The sequence below is a fragment of the Pleuronectes platessa genome, chromosome 8 (genome assembly GCF_947347685.1).
Source record: "Pleuronectes platessa chromosome 8, fPlePla1.1, whole genome shotgun sequence".
Classification (NCBI taxonomy): Eukaryota; Metazoa; Chordata; class Actinopteri; order Pleuronectiformes; family Pleuronectidae; genus Pleuronectes; species Pleuronectes platessa.
The window spans coordinates 18,716,867-18,731,965 of record NC_070633.1 but is presented as its reverse complement, the minus strand read 5'-3'; the positions used below and the strand labels follow the sequence as shown (position 1 = coordinate 18,731,965).

Sequence of the window (15,099 nt, the reverse complement as noted above, 5' to 3'; positions counted from 1 at the left end):
TGAGGGAGGCCAGAGTGTTTTTTTTTTTTATATTACAAGTGAAAAATAATTCACCTGAAACCCGTCCAGAAGTGTAGTAATAAGAGCTTGTGTGTGTGTGATGTGAGTCAGCCGCTGAATGTGTGAACATGATGTGGTCGGGAGGGGCTGAGGGAGCGATAAGGAAGTGGGACCAGGTTGTCAGATGGACACTGCAGCACCTCAGAGCCTCACTTGTCCCTCTCTCCTGGCTGTGATCCTTCCTCTCCCTTCCTTCGACCCCATTATGGATCTTCTGTCAATCACGGGAGGGGTTTTGAACAGAGCAGCTGCTCTGACTGATGCCAGTTATCTCCTTCAAGTGGAACTCTGAAACAAGAAGGACTCCCTCAGCATGCTGAACCATCCTCCTCCTCACACACTCCAGTGGCTCTCGCTGTGCACCCTGCTGTCGGCGTGTTGCTGGAACAAGGTCGCCTGTTCTCCTGGGGAGGGCAGGGAGATTTGGCAGCAGCCCAAGCCAGACCCCATCGAAGCCCAGTCTTTCCTTCATGACACCTTCCCCTCAGGATTCCTCTGGGGCTCAGGGACGTCTGCCTTCCAGACAGAAGGAGCCTGGGACCAGGAGGGAAAGGGAGCCTCCATTTGGGACCATTTCACCCACTCCTCTGTCATTGGTGATTTGGCAACCGAGGCTCCTGGAGTGGCCAGTGATGGTTACGCTCACTGGGAAGAAGATGTCAAGGCTCTGGAGTTGCTGGGTGTGAGATCATACTCCTTCTCTCTCTCGTGGCCCAGGTTGTTTCCTGATGGGAACGCCAGGAGCCAGCCCAACAGGGCTGCTGTGGAGCATTACAGCCACCTCATAGAGAGGCTTCTGGAGAAGAAAATCGAGCCCATCGTCACTCTGCATCACTGGGACCTGCCACAGGCCCTGCAGGAGCGATATGGAGGCTGGAAGAATGACACACTGGTGGGACTGTTCGAGGAGTATGCTGCCTTTTGTTTCCACACATTTGGGGGTCGTGTTAGATACTGGCTCACAATGCATAACCCGTACCTGGTGGCTGTGCAGGGGTACGGGACAGGTTTGCACGCCCCTGGAGAGACAGGGGGTCCCTCTGCTTCTCTTATCGTGGCCCACAACCTGATCAGGGTAAGTAAGACTGGAGCCTGTTCTGCTAGTGGGCTGTATAAGAAGATTTATCTCATTGTGCAGGCCGTCTGTAAACTTTGAACTTGTGCAACTTTTATCAGTTTATGACATTGAATATTTGCATCGTCCAAATGATTTTGAGGTCCTAAAGCAGTGATTCAAACACAGACGAGACCCTTGCTCTCATATTTTGTTCAAGCAATCAAGTTAAATCAATAAGGACACGTTTTATTGCATTGCAACATACACTGATGCAAAGCTTACCTCTAATACAACTTTTAAAAGATCAGCTGGTCATATTTCGTTTCAGCAAGCTTGTGATCGGTAAACAGGAAAGATTCATTGGTGTCAAAGTCCACCACATCAGCACTTCGGTGCTTGAGAGAAGCAGCATGTGACAGGAAGTCCTGGAGATATGCTTCATTAATAATCACTTATGAGTGTGCAGTCGAGTGTCGAGCACAAGCAAAAAACAAGTCTAACAGATTTGTTTTCATAATTACTCCAACGAGGAGGTCATAACTCTGTTCCCACTTGTTGGTTGCAGCTGTTGGTTTGCATGACATCTAATGAATGAGGGTAGAAAGTTAGGTCAGTTCATGAATAAATCATTTGCAGAGCTAGAATGATTCTGGGCTGGATCCAAATGTTTTTATTTTTTTCTAATGATTCAATTTAGAAGATTGAAAATTGTGCAGCCTTTGATATATGCATGCACTTAAAACATTTTTTTTTTAATTCCTGTCCTGTCAATAAATGGAAAAATGCCCCCTAAAAAGTCTATAAGAAATGACCAAAAGCCATGACAGTGATCCATCATGAACAACAACCAGGACCCTGAAACTGAAGCAATAAATAATTCAGACTCCAGCTTTTTATTTGATCTACACCTGTGCTTTCTTACTGCTACATGCAATGTTGTCAATGAATATCTACTATTATATAATGGTGATTTTGTTTTAGATCGTTGTGCAGTGCATCATAATATGTCTTTTATGATTTTCAGGCACATGCCAAAGCATGGCACACCTACAACACCCACTTTCGCCCAACTCAGAGGGGTAAAGTATCCATTGTTCTGGGATCCCACTGGATCGAACCTCAGAGCGGCCAGGCCACAGCCGCCAATGTTGAGCTGTGCCAGGAGTCAATGGAGGCTGTGCTCGGCTGGTTCTCCAACCCCATCTTTGGAGACGGGGACTATCCGGTGTCTTTCAGATCCAAGCATGGGGCCCTCCTGCCCACGTTCACCCCTGAGGAGAAGCTCTGGGTGCAGAAAACAGCCGACTTCTTCGCTCTCTCCTTCGGGCCTTATAACCTCCGTCTGGGTCGGACCCTGATCCAGTATGGGCAGACTGTGTCCCCAGACCTGAGGCGCATGTTGAGCTGGATAAAGCTGGAGTATGGGGACCCGAGTGTGCTGGTGGCTGAGGGAGGCTGGTTCTCTGAAGCAGGGGTGGGAAGGGAGGACACAGTGTCCATTTATCTGATGAAGAGTTTTATCAACCAGGTCCTGCAAGGTAAGCGAAGAACTGGAAAGATCCAAATATTGTAATGAAATCATAACACAAATATGTTATATCCATTTGTCTCTATTATTACTGTCTTTTGTGTTACAGCAATTAAGTTGGATGGTGTGCAGGTGTTTGGCTACGTCGCCTGGTCATTGGTGGATGGATTTGAGTGGAATTATGGTTACACGGTCAGAAGAGGCCTTTTCTACATTGACTTCAGCCAATCAAACCCAACCAGGACCCCCAAGACGTCTGCTCTGTACTACAGACGTGTTGTGGCTGACAACGGCTTCCTCAAAGGTGAAACCTCCAGTGAGGTCAAGGGGTGTTTCCCGTGTGACTTTCACTGGGGTATTTCTGACTCCACTTTACAGGTGAGAGGACAAGAGGGGGATTTTGCTTAAGAAAAAAGCTTAATACTGGTTCTTACCACTTTGACATTGTCTTTTATGTTGTGGCAGGTCCACTTCAGCCCTTTCTCACCACAGTTTACTGACCCACATCTGTACAGCTGGAACGTGACAGGAGACGGATCATTACGTCCTGTCCCAGGGGTGAAGCTCCCCATTAGACCAGCCCAGTGCACTGACTATTTGGCGATTCGTGGTCACCTTCGCTTGTTCGCATCCACTGGGGCAACACACTACCGCTTCGCCCTAAACTGGTCTCTGATTTTACCCCATGGTGACCTCTCAGAGGTGAACTCCGAGGCTTTGAGGTAAATGATAAACACATGCACGTCAACATGACCTGTCACAATTTCAGTCATCCCAACATCCAGCACCAATTTGGATTTAAAGATGAGCCCCACTGTCTTTATCTGAGTCAGTCTTTAATTCCTAATTCTAAATTTGGTTTCCCCTTTTGTTATTACATCTGAAAGGTACTACCGCTGTGTCCTGACCGAGCTCAAGAAGCTAAACCTGGAGGCAGTTGTGATCCTCTACTACCCCACACACAGAGCTCCAAATCTGGGTTTGCCATTTCCAATCCATGCCTCTGGGGGTTGGCTCAACCACAGCACAGTAGAAGCTTTTCAGGAATATGCAGCTCTGTGCTACGAGCAGCTGGGATCCTGGGTTGGATACTGGATCACCATCAATGAGCCTAACAGACTCGTAGATGTTTATTCTGATGGGAAAGAAAAGCATCAAGCAGCTCACAATCTTCTTCTAGCTCATGCAAAAGCGTGGAGGTTATATGAAAAGGGACAATACAGAGAGCAGAGAGGAATGGTATCACTTGCACTGCATGCGGATTGGGCTGAGCCGGCCAACCCCTTCCTTGACTCGCATACGGCAGCAGCACAGAGATTCCTCTTGTTTGAACTCGGTCGCTTTTTAGACCCGCTACTGGGAACAAGATATGAGGTGAAGCATAGCGAGGGGGGGTACCCACAAGAAATGAAGGCATACCTGGAGGAGAGAGTTCGGGTGATGGGGCTCCCCGAATCTCCTCTTCCTAGTTTTACCGACACGGAGAAGAAAGAGCTGAGAGGGGCTTTGAATTTTATAGCACTGAATCATTTTACCACCCGGTTGGTGTCTCCTTATCCTCACGCACAGGCTGGTTCTCAGCAGAAGAAACAACCCCCTGATCATGACTGTCTGACCCTCTCTGATCCCACCTGGCCTTCATCCAGTCTGGGGCAGGCTCTCGTACCCTGGGGCCTGAGGAGTATCCTGAACTGGGTGAGCCACAGATATGGAGGCGCTCTACCCATCATTGTGACAGCCAGCGGGGTCGATGATCAGGCTCCCTTAGAGGACAAACTCAGGCAGCACTACCTCAGGAGTTACCTGCAAGAGGCTCTGAAAGGTGGGACATGGATTTCATCTCAACCCGTCTTCAAATATATCATGTTGTTGCTGTCTGATCCAAAATGTGTAGTGAAATCATGTGTCGGTAGGAACTAGAGGCTCTCAGTAGAGTACATGCCTCCGCCAAAGCCCAACAGTTTCCTTTACATTCAGTCAAGCTGCACCAAAGTATACACCCTCATAGATATCAGTTCCCTGAATGAACGAATTATTCTCTGACAAAATGGTGAAAAAAAAAAAAAAAAAGCTCCATTTTGCAATGAACAAGAAAGTGAAAAAAAAGAGTCTGGATCGGCACCAAAATGTAACCAAATGTTATTCTCTGACCCTATTAACATCCTTTCACCAGTTTTCATGGTAAGCCATTCAAACAAACAAACAAAGGGATAGACGTAAAAACATAACCTCCTTGGTGCAGGGAACAAAATGGAGATCTGCAGTATTGAGGCGGTTGAGACATAGATATAGCTCCACGGCCATTAGGGATTTTATGGTCACATTGCTTTATACTATAAAATGTTATGAGGAACCATAAATATAAAAACATAGAAGAAGGCAGAGAAACACTGTACAGCAGCAATGCATATCAGTGTTGACTTCATACTTTGCCCTTTATGGCTCTCTTGCACATTTGTGTCCTTATAGGTTAACCGTTGTGTATCTGATTTGGAACAAGAGATTTAGGTTATTCATTGAAACGGAGGAGAAAGTCGAGGAATGATTTTAATCCCGATTGTCTTTCTCTTCAGCTCAACAGTTAGATGGGGTCAACTTGCAGGGCTTCTACATGTGGAAACTGCAAGATCAACACGTCCCACAATTCGGCCTTTTCACTTCGACCCATCACCAGTCCAAAGCCAAGGCCTCTGTCGCCGTCTACAGAGAAATCATCACCCACAGCGGTTTCCCTGAGGACGACACTGCTCTGACCTGCAGGTTCAGCGAGCTGCACGAACGGTGCTCTGTGTGTGCATGGATGCTCAAGAACAAAACCATGTTGGTTTTCGGAGGCTGCCTCCTGATAACAGCTGTGATGATGGCAGCGCTCATCCTCTCTGTCATCGTCGCCAAGAGAAACCAAGCAAGGGGTGAAGGGAGGAGGACGGACAGGATGCACAGGAGGAGGAGGAGAGGGAAAAGAGTTCCTGTATTCTCATGTCCACCTGTCGTTAAGTGCAAACGGTAGAAAAGGTCGACTCTGTACAAACTGTGCAACTCACTGACAGAGTAGACCTAGGATCTGTTATTGTGCCTGCTCCATATATCAAAAGACCCTGGGATGGTAACAACCATATGTTAAGCTTATTCAAAACTTGATTATTTGAGCTCTGTAGTTCACAGTTAAGAATTACTTTTCATAAATATTGACCCTATTTTTTGACCTTCACTCGGTGGAGAAAATATGCCAATGTCAATGATTCTAATATTGTAATATTGTAAAAAAGTTAGTCAGAGAAGACTGTATTGTATATATCAGACTTAATGTGACCTTAATATTGTATTTTACATCATATAATATAAGTTTAGCTCAGATTGTATAGTGGATTGTATTAATTTGGTAAGAAAAATAACATGGTGTTCACTTCATTCAAACAGGAGGAGTGATGTGGGCCCCAGTAAACACAGTAAACAGTGTATATTTCCATGGTACAATGATGCCCCCTAGTGTTGCTTTTTTCCAGCTTTTTCACTATAAAATGCAGGTTTCTCTTCTCTTAACAGACGTAGAATAATACATAAAGTACATGAAATGCTCTTTTCAGAGACGAAGCATCATTGCTACAGAAGTTGGGGATCCATTTGTGTTTTAAAAGATGCCATGATTGTGGCTTTTTAAAGTTTGTGTGTCAAAACATGGATGCATCACTTTTATTAATATCTCAAGTCTTTTTAACTCTCATCAGAAGTGCAACGTGCTCACTGAGGATTTTCTAACCCCTAAGATATTTGCTTTCAAATTAATCTGTTTCCATATCTGTCTTCAAAAATATATTGCATTTCATATTATATGAGAGACAGTCACACTGATTTAACTCCAATTATTAGACAATATGGCTGCATACTGATTTTAAAACCAACTCACCATGCTTGCACAATACATAAGCACTATATACATATATTAATAAAGAATGCTGCAGATGATACCAAAAACTCTTGCATTGTCATTTATTTAATGGAGTGCTGAGCCTCAGAAGTGGCTTCTTTCTAGCCCATTTTAGCTGTTTTCTTATCTCTTTATTGATTACTTCTATATTTTATCATATTATAGCATATAAAATGATATTAAAAAAGTATACATTCAATATAACGATTTAGAAAAATGCTTACAATCCAATGATGTCCTTTGTAGATTTTTTTAACATAACAAAAATATCTGATTATTTTATTCCTCTTTTGCATCTTAATTGTCAGATTTTAATGTAAAAATATAAACACTGTTATTTTAATTGATGGTGATGAGAAAAGATGGAGGCTAAGACGACTGCCCTGGGGTACTCCTGTGCAGTAACTGAAAATGCAGCCTGTTGCATGAACTGTTCAGATTTCCTGTGTGTCCTGACCTGAGTAAAGATGGCATCTCTGTTTTGGTTAGGGTTAGTTAACTATTTCATTTTACTGCTCCCATGTTTCCTTTTGTTCTTCTACTCCCACATGTTTACAGACATCTTTAAACCATGTCGTTATATCATATGATTATATATTTGTGTGGGCAAAGAGAACAAATTGTAAAAAAATTAAATACATATATATTATTAAATGAAATGAATCCTGTGCAGTCAACTTCTGTGCAGGAGGTACGCAGTTCACTTCTGCAAAGGAGTTAAAAAAATTTTTTAAATAAAATTTAAAAAAAAAATTATATTCTATATTATTATAGAACAATCCGTTGTAAAATAAAATTGAGTAGAAAGTGCAGATATTAACTGATAAATTAAGTGGTGTAAGAGTGAAAAATACCTGCAATAAATCTACTTAAATCAAGTAGAGGTACATGAATAATATACTTAAGTACAGTAAATGTACTCAGTTACATCCCACTACTGTGAACAAGTGACGTAGAATCTTGTTTTTTGTAGCATCCTTATGGACATCACATGGTTGTAAATATTTCATTTTTAATATTACCGGGATGATAATGAAGAAGACGATTATCATTATCTCTATTATCACTATTATTATAATAATACAGTCCCTTATTCCTCGCGAACACAGCAGCCAATGGCAGGAGGCGCTCAGGATGGCAATACAGATCACATGACCCCCTCTCATCCAGACTGCATGCAGTTTGGTATTAAAATGTTTCCAGTGCCACCAACCATCGTGTTGTTATACATTTGAGATGACAGATACGCGCCGAGCTGCTTGAACCGGCTGGAACCTCCCGTCGATCACCTGGACTGACGCCACCGACGGTTTACCACCTCACAGCTGTTATTGTCCAGGTTGTGTCCCCCCCCCCACCCAAAAAAGTGCAGCGCTCCGGTGGGCTCGAGACGCCAGCTAACGTTTCAGGCAGGTCGGACGGCGGCGAGGCCCCAACCGGGACGGGAGCGCGGGGGAACCATGGCCAACATCGCGGTTCAGAGGATAAAACGGGAATTCAAAGAGGTCCTCAAAAGCGAAGAGGTTAGAAGAAGCCCCCGCTTCGGCTTTTCTGCTTTTCTCTCCATGACTAGGAGCTGAACGCGAGTGACGCGTCGCTGGCTCAGCTGTCAGCTTGCTAAGCACCGAGCCGCAGCTAGCTTTAGCTAACTGTGTCCGACACGGCTACACAGACGGCGAGCTAATGGCGGCTCTGCGGCGGTGCTACGGACAAACACACCAGCTGCCACTGCTCGAAAGCACTAGGGCAGATGTTAAAATTCCACCTAGCCTCTAGTAAATCTTGCTAAGTCTGTGGCTAGCTCACCGTGCCTTCCTTGTATGGTTTCCGAGCTAGCTGTGTTAGCCCCTGGCTAGGATAGTTGGTGTGGTCCGCCTGTAGCGCTGCAGGTGCGCAGCTTCACGTGTGTCCCCCTCCTGGTGTGGACAACCTCTATCAACACAACCGCGACGTGTTAAAGTCCTAAGATGTGTGCAACAAGTAGAGGTCGACTTTGGATAATGTTGGGTAGAGGGGTGTGTGTGTGTGTGTCTGTGTGTGTGTGGAGGGGGGGGGGGGTGTAACTTGGGCTGCATGGGCAGGTTTGAAGTATAACGTGTTTCCCCCTTTTCACCCACTCCAGACGAGCAAAAACCAGATAAAGGTGGATCTGGTGGATGAGAACTTCACAGAACTCAAAGGGGAAATCGCAGGACCACCTGACACACCATATGAAGGTGAGGGGCTCATTCACACTGCTGGCTCACCTGGATGCAAGCTGGCACAATGCTGTACTGACAACCTGTCTGTTTGTGAGGGCATCCCCGACTATGTCAATAAGTTTTTAATCCATAGTAATGTGATCTAGAAGAGTATTAACTTCCCTGTTTATTGTATGCTTCAAACTGCCTTATCATGATTCCCTAAACAATGGTGATACCTGTCTTTTCTTCCAGGGGGTAGATATCAACTAGAAATTAAAATTCCAGAGACGTATCCATTCAATCCACCAAAGGTAGGGATCCTTTGCTGCTGTTGTTGCTGATCGTAATCACTTTCATTGTGTACGATGGCTTCAGAAATGTGCTGTTAGTAATGGTTTTCTCCGTCTCGCTCTTACGCCATCTCTCAGGTGCGGTTTATCACAAAGATCTGGCATCCCAACATCAGTTCAGTCACAGGGGCAATATGTCTGGACATTCTCAAAGACCAGTGGTGAGTGTGTGTTGGCATTCTTTACATTCTTCATCCACCATGCATCATCACAAAATACTTTTCTAGTCATGTATAGACAGTATTTCTCCATGTCAGACATTTTATCTCCTACCAAAACCCATAAGTCATATCCAAGTTACCTTTATTCAGTGCCCTTTAACGGCTGGATAACACAAGCCTTTTTGTCAATAATTACAGCTTGAGATTGATGCAGCTCCAATATGCGTTGAACCAAGCTCCCACTTATTCTAATAAATAATAGGGGCACAGCAGAGTTACAAAGAGGAGTGAGCCTAGGTATTCAGGTACCCAGACCAAATCTACCTAAACTAGTTTGTCAACAATCTTGTTGAGTTTTGAAAATCTTCATGATCTACCCTCATACAAATCCAGGAACTCTTGGGGAACCACAAATCACAAGTCAGAGGCTGTGAGCAGAGATCACTCTTGTATTGTTGTTCCACTAAACAGTGACTTATATTGTACTTTATGTCCTTTCAGGGCGGCAGCTATGACTCTGAGGACAGTTCTCTTGTCACTACAAGCCTTATTGGCAGCTGCAGAACCAGATGACCCACAGGACGCAGTAGTAGCCAATCAGGTAGGTGTGCATGTATTTATCATTTCACCTTTTCATGTAATATTATACTATTGCATGACATAATATAACATTATATTTATTATTGTATTATCCTTAATGCAGTAGCTTGTATAAATGGAATGCTCATTAGTTCTTGGGTTGTAAATGCTTCAGTTGGAGTTGGATGAATTACTTTTCTGAACCAATTATAAAGAAGGAGGAATAATGTCTCATCCCTGGATTAAAGGAGTATTGATCGACAAGGTTGACGAGGATTAGGTGTTAAAAGATGGTAAAAACGTTATAGTTGTTTTAAAGGTCCACTGGCTCACCAAGAGACAGGTCAACGCTTCAGAGAGAGAAGGATTGAGTTAGTGACTGTGGTGCAGAGCGCTATACGCTTTTCAATGAAACAGCAGCGTAAACATTTTAAAGATCTTTAATTCGATTATGAGAAGTGGACCACCATAGTCTGGGTAATTAAACACGGCACACATCTTCAAGAGCAGCAGAAGAGTAAAGCTTCCAGCAGCCATATCTAACGCACTCCTTTCTTGTAAAAGGTTCGATGTAATCAGTTACTCTGGTGATGTCATCAGTTTATTACCAAGTGAGAAAATGACCACACTGCAGCTTCCCTCGTACTGATATTCTTGGGAATCTGTGTATTGGATTTTTATAGCAGATTAAAATGCACAATCAATTCCTCCACCTGCTTAAACATCATCCCCACTATTACTAATAATGATTTTTACTCGGAGGTGATGAACCTGTAAATACGTTCTGTGAGCAGCACCACTTACACCCAAGAAACATCATTAGAACTATTTGTCAGAAACATTGTGATATTTATGTATGGCAGTGTAATTCAAACCTGCTGTTGCACCTGCCAAGGCAGAGAGCTTTGTCTTTCTGGGCAGTGGATGGGGATTGGTTGATGAATTGCTGTAAAGTTGCAGACGATCAGTCGACAATACATTCGTTCATTGACAAGAAATAAGAGATGAATCATTTAAATAATTCCTAAAGTAAATAGAATCATTTTGGGTTTCAACTGTAGCACAGATAAAAATACATGTCCAAGGGACAATTATTATTTTTATTGTGTTTTTCCCCAACGTCTTTGCGGATCCTATCATCTGTTTGACACTCAGTTACATGTTCTAAACCTTTTTAATATTAAAGCCTTAATTATGAATATAAATATGATGTCCCTGGGAACATTAGCTCAGTGAAAGCTGAAATATCTCTTAAATCTATCATATTTAATAGTTACACCTTCAGGCCCTTTCTTCTGTACATATTATAACTGGAGAGAGGGGACAGGTAGTGTCACATCATATTATTCTGTTAACAAGATACATTTTAGACTCCAACTTTTTCTCTAGAGGGATATCTTTTATGTCAAGTTCATTTGTTTGATTCAGATGTTTGTCAGTTAGACAGGCCTGGATTGTTCTTCACACAATTACTTGTTAATCACTATTCAGTGCAGTGCCAGTATGTGAAACTGCTGTGAAATATCACATATAGGCAGGGACATGTTTGCCCATCATCTGCTCCTTTTATTTAAAAGATTTCTACTGAAACCACACCACCTTCATACAATCACCAATCCAGTGTAGAGCAACATACGTCTGTCAATGACCAGCCCTTATCCCAATGAAACGTGAACACAGGAATTAAATAAGATACAGCGTTGTATAGGATTTGTTTTTTTTAAATGACATTAATGTTTTTAAACCCAAATTCCATTACTGAATTTTAGACATTTGGTCAGAGGTCCAGTATGGAGTAGAAACCTGAAGCTGGGCTCATACTACAGGAATTTGAGGCTGATTTAACCCTGATTCAAACAGCCATAGTTTAACCTCTCAAACTGCCTGCAGATTCGTCGCCCGGATAATTATCAAACGTGTTTGAGATTTAGGATTTAAAATTAGGATAATTACATCAATACATTACCGGTGGAACCAATGAGAGAGACAAGTTGACTGTTTGGAAAAGCTTTGGGGAAACAAGCTCTTCTACCAGTGTGGTGGACATTTGAGTTGGAGTAAAAAGATAACTGTGTAACTGAGTCATATCTTCTGCTTTTGTTTTATAACACTGCAAATCATTACTACAAATGGAGCCAGTTGTGACACTATGCCATTCTTCATTGCGTTGGTTTTTTTTGCACCTTCTTCTTCAAAAGATCATGTTTAAGAGGTGACGTGAGGTGTTGTGTTGCTGCCTTTAGAGTGATAATCTGAATAGTAACCGGCAGTGTGAGATGTGCCATTATTTTCAAAGCTCAGTGTGAGCAAGCATGTTTGAGATTAAAGAATAAAATATCTGCAAAGACTCCTCGAATGGGTGATGCAACCTGATTTCAGAATCCGTCCGGATTTCAAAGAAGTCTGAGCTTAATGCTGTTCAGGTGGTTTAGAATATCTTCAGGGAAAATGCAGCTTGAACGTTTGACATTAATAATATTAAGTTAGTCATTACTGTATTAGATAATGGGCTTTTGAAATATAGTGTGTCGAGTCTAAATCTGAATATGAAGCTGTAAATCAGTTCTTTTATGTAGGTACTCTAACGACTAATATTTTATGATGATGGGAAATCTACAACTGCATTACATGCCAACTATACGAACACAGCATGAAAACATAAAGCGGAAATGATCGCTGCCAGTTCTTCTGGCTCTGACCGGCTGAACAGCTTTAAAATCTTGCAGAGAATAATTTTATTGGCAACCTGCTGTTGAGCCCCATATACACAATCGTATAGATGGGCCATAATTGCACCACTCTTCTGCTAGCAGTCACGTATTTACTGAGAGATATTCAAAGCAAAAGAAAATATTTCCACCCCATATATATATATTTATGTATATATTTTACATGTTGTATAGTTTTAGAACATTGTATAACTTCAGATTAGAGCCTCAGCTGGAGAGTATTATTATTCTTTATTTAGACCATTTATCTTATTACCAAGCCAACATATTGCAAAAATGCAATTTCCAAAATGTTCATGAACATGAATTGATCAAAATAAACGGTTAAGCGGTTAAAGATGAACATTCCTGGTGAAAGCCATTCTCTCCAACTTGATCTAATCTGCGTAGAAACGTAGAAAGTGTTGACTGCGGTACTTTGCCACAACCCCACTAATGTTTTTCACATTTGTTCACACAGTACAAGCAGAACCCGGAGATGTTCAAACAGACAGCGAGGCTCTGGTCTCATGTCTATGCAGGAGCTCCCGTCTCTAGTGCGGAGTACACACGCAAAATAGACAAACTCTGTTCCATGGGCTTTGAAAGAGTAAGTATCTATGAACTTGTTTTCACTCCACTATGTTGCATTGCACGGCTGAATCCTGCTGCAGAATCAAACCATGGTTCTCACTGTTTGTTTTTGGTCTTTCTCCCTAGAATGCAGTAATAGTGGCGTTGTCGTCGAAATCCTGGGATGTGGGGTCAGCAACAGAGCTACTGCTCAGTAACTGAATCTCACCCACCACCCCTCCCTCCCCCTCCATCTTCGTCTTGATCCCTCCCTTCCCCACTTCACACATACACGCCCTCTCTACTCACAATTCCAGCTGTCTGAAGGTCCGTCTCTTCCACCTCTGTTTCACAGTGGAATCCTCACCTTCACAATCCCCCCCTCCATCCCTCTCTGTCTCTCTCCCCTCTGTGTGGCATCCCTCCTCCCTCCTCGTCACCTCTGCTGTAACTCACACACTCCAGTCAGTCGCTCTGTGAGCTCTTATCTCTGGTGACTTTAAGTCCATTCAACATTCCACTCGTCACTACAATCAAAAGTCCAACCACATCTCAACCCCCTTTGAATTAAGACTTAAGACCCCACCCACACCTGTTAGTCTCCCGGCTTTTCTGGCTGTGTCCAAGAAGCGGCTGTCAGCAGCTTATCTTTGCCTATGCAGTGCATTTTATTTTCATTTGTGGGAACCTTTTTGTAGGAGAAAGTCAAGCCATTCAGGGAGGCTCTTCTGGACCTGGACCTGATTTTTACACACTTTGGTCTTGCTTTCTAAACAGGGGATTAGCCGAGTCCTAGACTTTTAAACTGGTACCAGAACTGCCATCACTCACACATTAATAAACACGCACTTTGGGCTTCTCTATGGTGGTATAGGGTTCTACAAACTTAGTAAGAGAACATTTTGCCATCATTGGGAGCTTTTGCGGCACGGTGGTTCGTGAATGAGTGTAAATGGTTGTTGGTCTCCAGGGTTGACCCGGCTCTCAACCAATGTAAGCTGGCATTGGAATAGATGATGAGGTTTTGATGGCTCTATAAAAATATTCTTTCCATAACATTTGGACATTCAAAAAGAAAAAATGGTGTTAAAGTAAATCTAGCGCACCTAGAAGCAAATATGAAATATGATTTTATGACAGAGTCGGACGAAGCTTGTTCCCTGTTCTGTAGACCAGATCCTAAAGTGGTACTGAGGTGTAGACATACTCATTTTCATGCCACGTTTTCCCCACTTCAGATGTCTGATGAACCCAAAGCCCCCCACTCCCTCCACCTGTCCCTTTCCCCCAGTTTTTTTTTTAAAGGAAATGATTTGGTTTTGGTCGCCTCCCACAGGAATTCATTTGGATTCTTGTTTTTAAAACCAAGAGAAAACTAAACAAACAGAGAAAAATAATCAAGTTCAGCAGCAACGGAACCCTACACAACCGGTCTGGATGGGAATCGTTCCAAACGAGTTCGAAAAATATTGCATCATCTAAACTACGGCAACAGATAAATGTCAAATGATTCATCTGTAAATAAAGATATTAAAGTCTGTGTAAATTAAATCCACATGCTGTCCTGTCTGTGTTGCCTCTTTAAGACACATCTCTGTTGTGTGATAGTTGACGGATGGAATATCCAACCCCACCTCAACGAAATGCAACAAATCTACATATCATGCAAAAACTACCTAGAAACAACCTTCAGTTCAGTCAGTATTTGATGGTCAATCCAAGTTTCCTTTCAGCCACATCATAATCTATCGAGGGACCTTTAGTGTGTGATGCTGTTTGGGATCCGGCATGTGTTTATGAGCTTGTTTGGCTGTGCATACATTTGAATAAAAAGTAGTGCGAGGCGCTAAATTTACAAGACCATCTGAAATTGAACCTACAGGGAATTGGATCGCTAGTGAAAATGGAGCAAGGAAACCAATTTAGATGAAGAATGAGCTTGCAGAAGAACTGCAGAATGGATTGTGCATAT

General features: G+C 42.8%; 2 protein-coding genes across 2 annotated transcripts; both read left to right on the top strand.

Annotated features, from left to right (window-relative positions):
• Nucleotides 1-47: 47 nt before the first annotated feature.
• On the top strand, nt 48-6,608 carry klb (klotho beta). The gene is made up of 6 exons (XM_053429621.1): nt 48-1,135; nt 2,142-2,655; nt 2,755-3,023; nt 3,111-3,367; nt 3,533-4,467; nt 5,219-6,608. The coding sequence occupies exons 1-6, from the start codon at nt 374-376 to the stop codon at nt 5,653-5,655; spliced, it is 3,174 nt and encodes a 1,057-aa protein (XP_053285596.1). The 5' UTR covers nt 48-373; the 3' UTR covers nt 5,656-6,608.
• Nucleotides 6,609-7,748: 1,140 nt separating this feature from the next.
• ube2ka (ubiquitin-conjugating enzyme E2Ka (UBC1 homolog, yeast)) lies at nt 7,749-14,678 on the top strand. Its single transcript, XM_053429622.1, has 7 exons — nt 7,749-8,096; nt 8,696-8,789; nt 9,009-9,067; nt 9,185-9,267; nt 9,769-9,868; nt 13,036-13,164; nt 13,275-14,678. Exons 1-7 carry the CDS (start codon nt 8,034-8,036, stop codon nt 13,347-13,349), a joined length of 603 nt encoding a protein of 200 aa, XP_053285597.1. The 5' UTR covers nt 7,749-8,033; the 3' UTR covers nt 13,350-14,678.
• Nucleotides 14,679-15,099: the final 421 nt, after the last annotated feature.

Coding starts and splice junctions, on each gene's coding strand:
- klb (XM_053429621.1), top strand. CDS start 374: ATGCTGAACCATCCTCCTCCTCACACACTCCAGTGGCTCTCGCTGTGC. Junction 3,024..3,110: donor TTTCTGACTCCACTTTACAG/GTGAGAGGACAA, acceptor ATGTTGTGGCAG/GTCCACTTCAGCCCTTTCTC. Junction 4,468..5,218: donor CCTGCAAGAGGCTCTGAAAG/GTGGGACATGGA, acceptor CTTTCTCTTCAG/CTCAACAGTTAGATGGGGTC.
- ube2ka (XM_053429622.1), top strand. CDS start 8,034: ATGGCCAACATCGCGGTTCAGAGGATAAAACGGGAATTCAAAGAGGTC. Junction 8,097..8,695: donor AGGTCCTCAAAAGCGAAGAG/GTTAGAAGAAGC, acceptor CACCCACTCCAG/ACGAGCAAAAACCAGATAAA. Junction 8,790..9,008: donor ACCTGACACACCATATGAAG/GTGAGGGGCTCA, acceptor CTTTTCTTCCAG/GGGGTAGATATCAACTAGAA.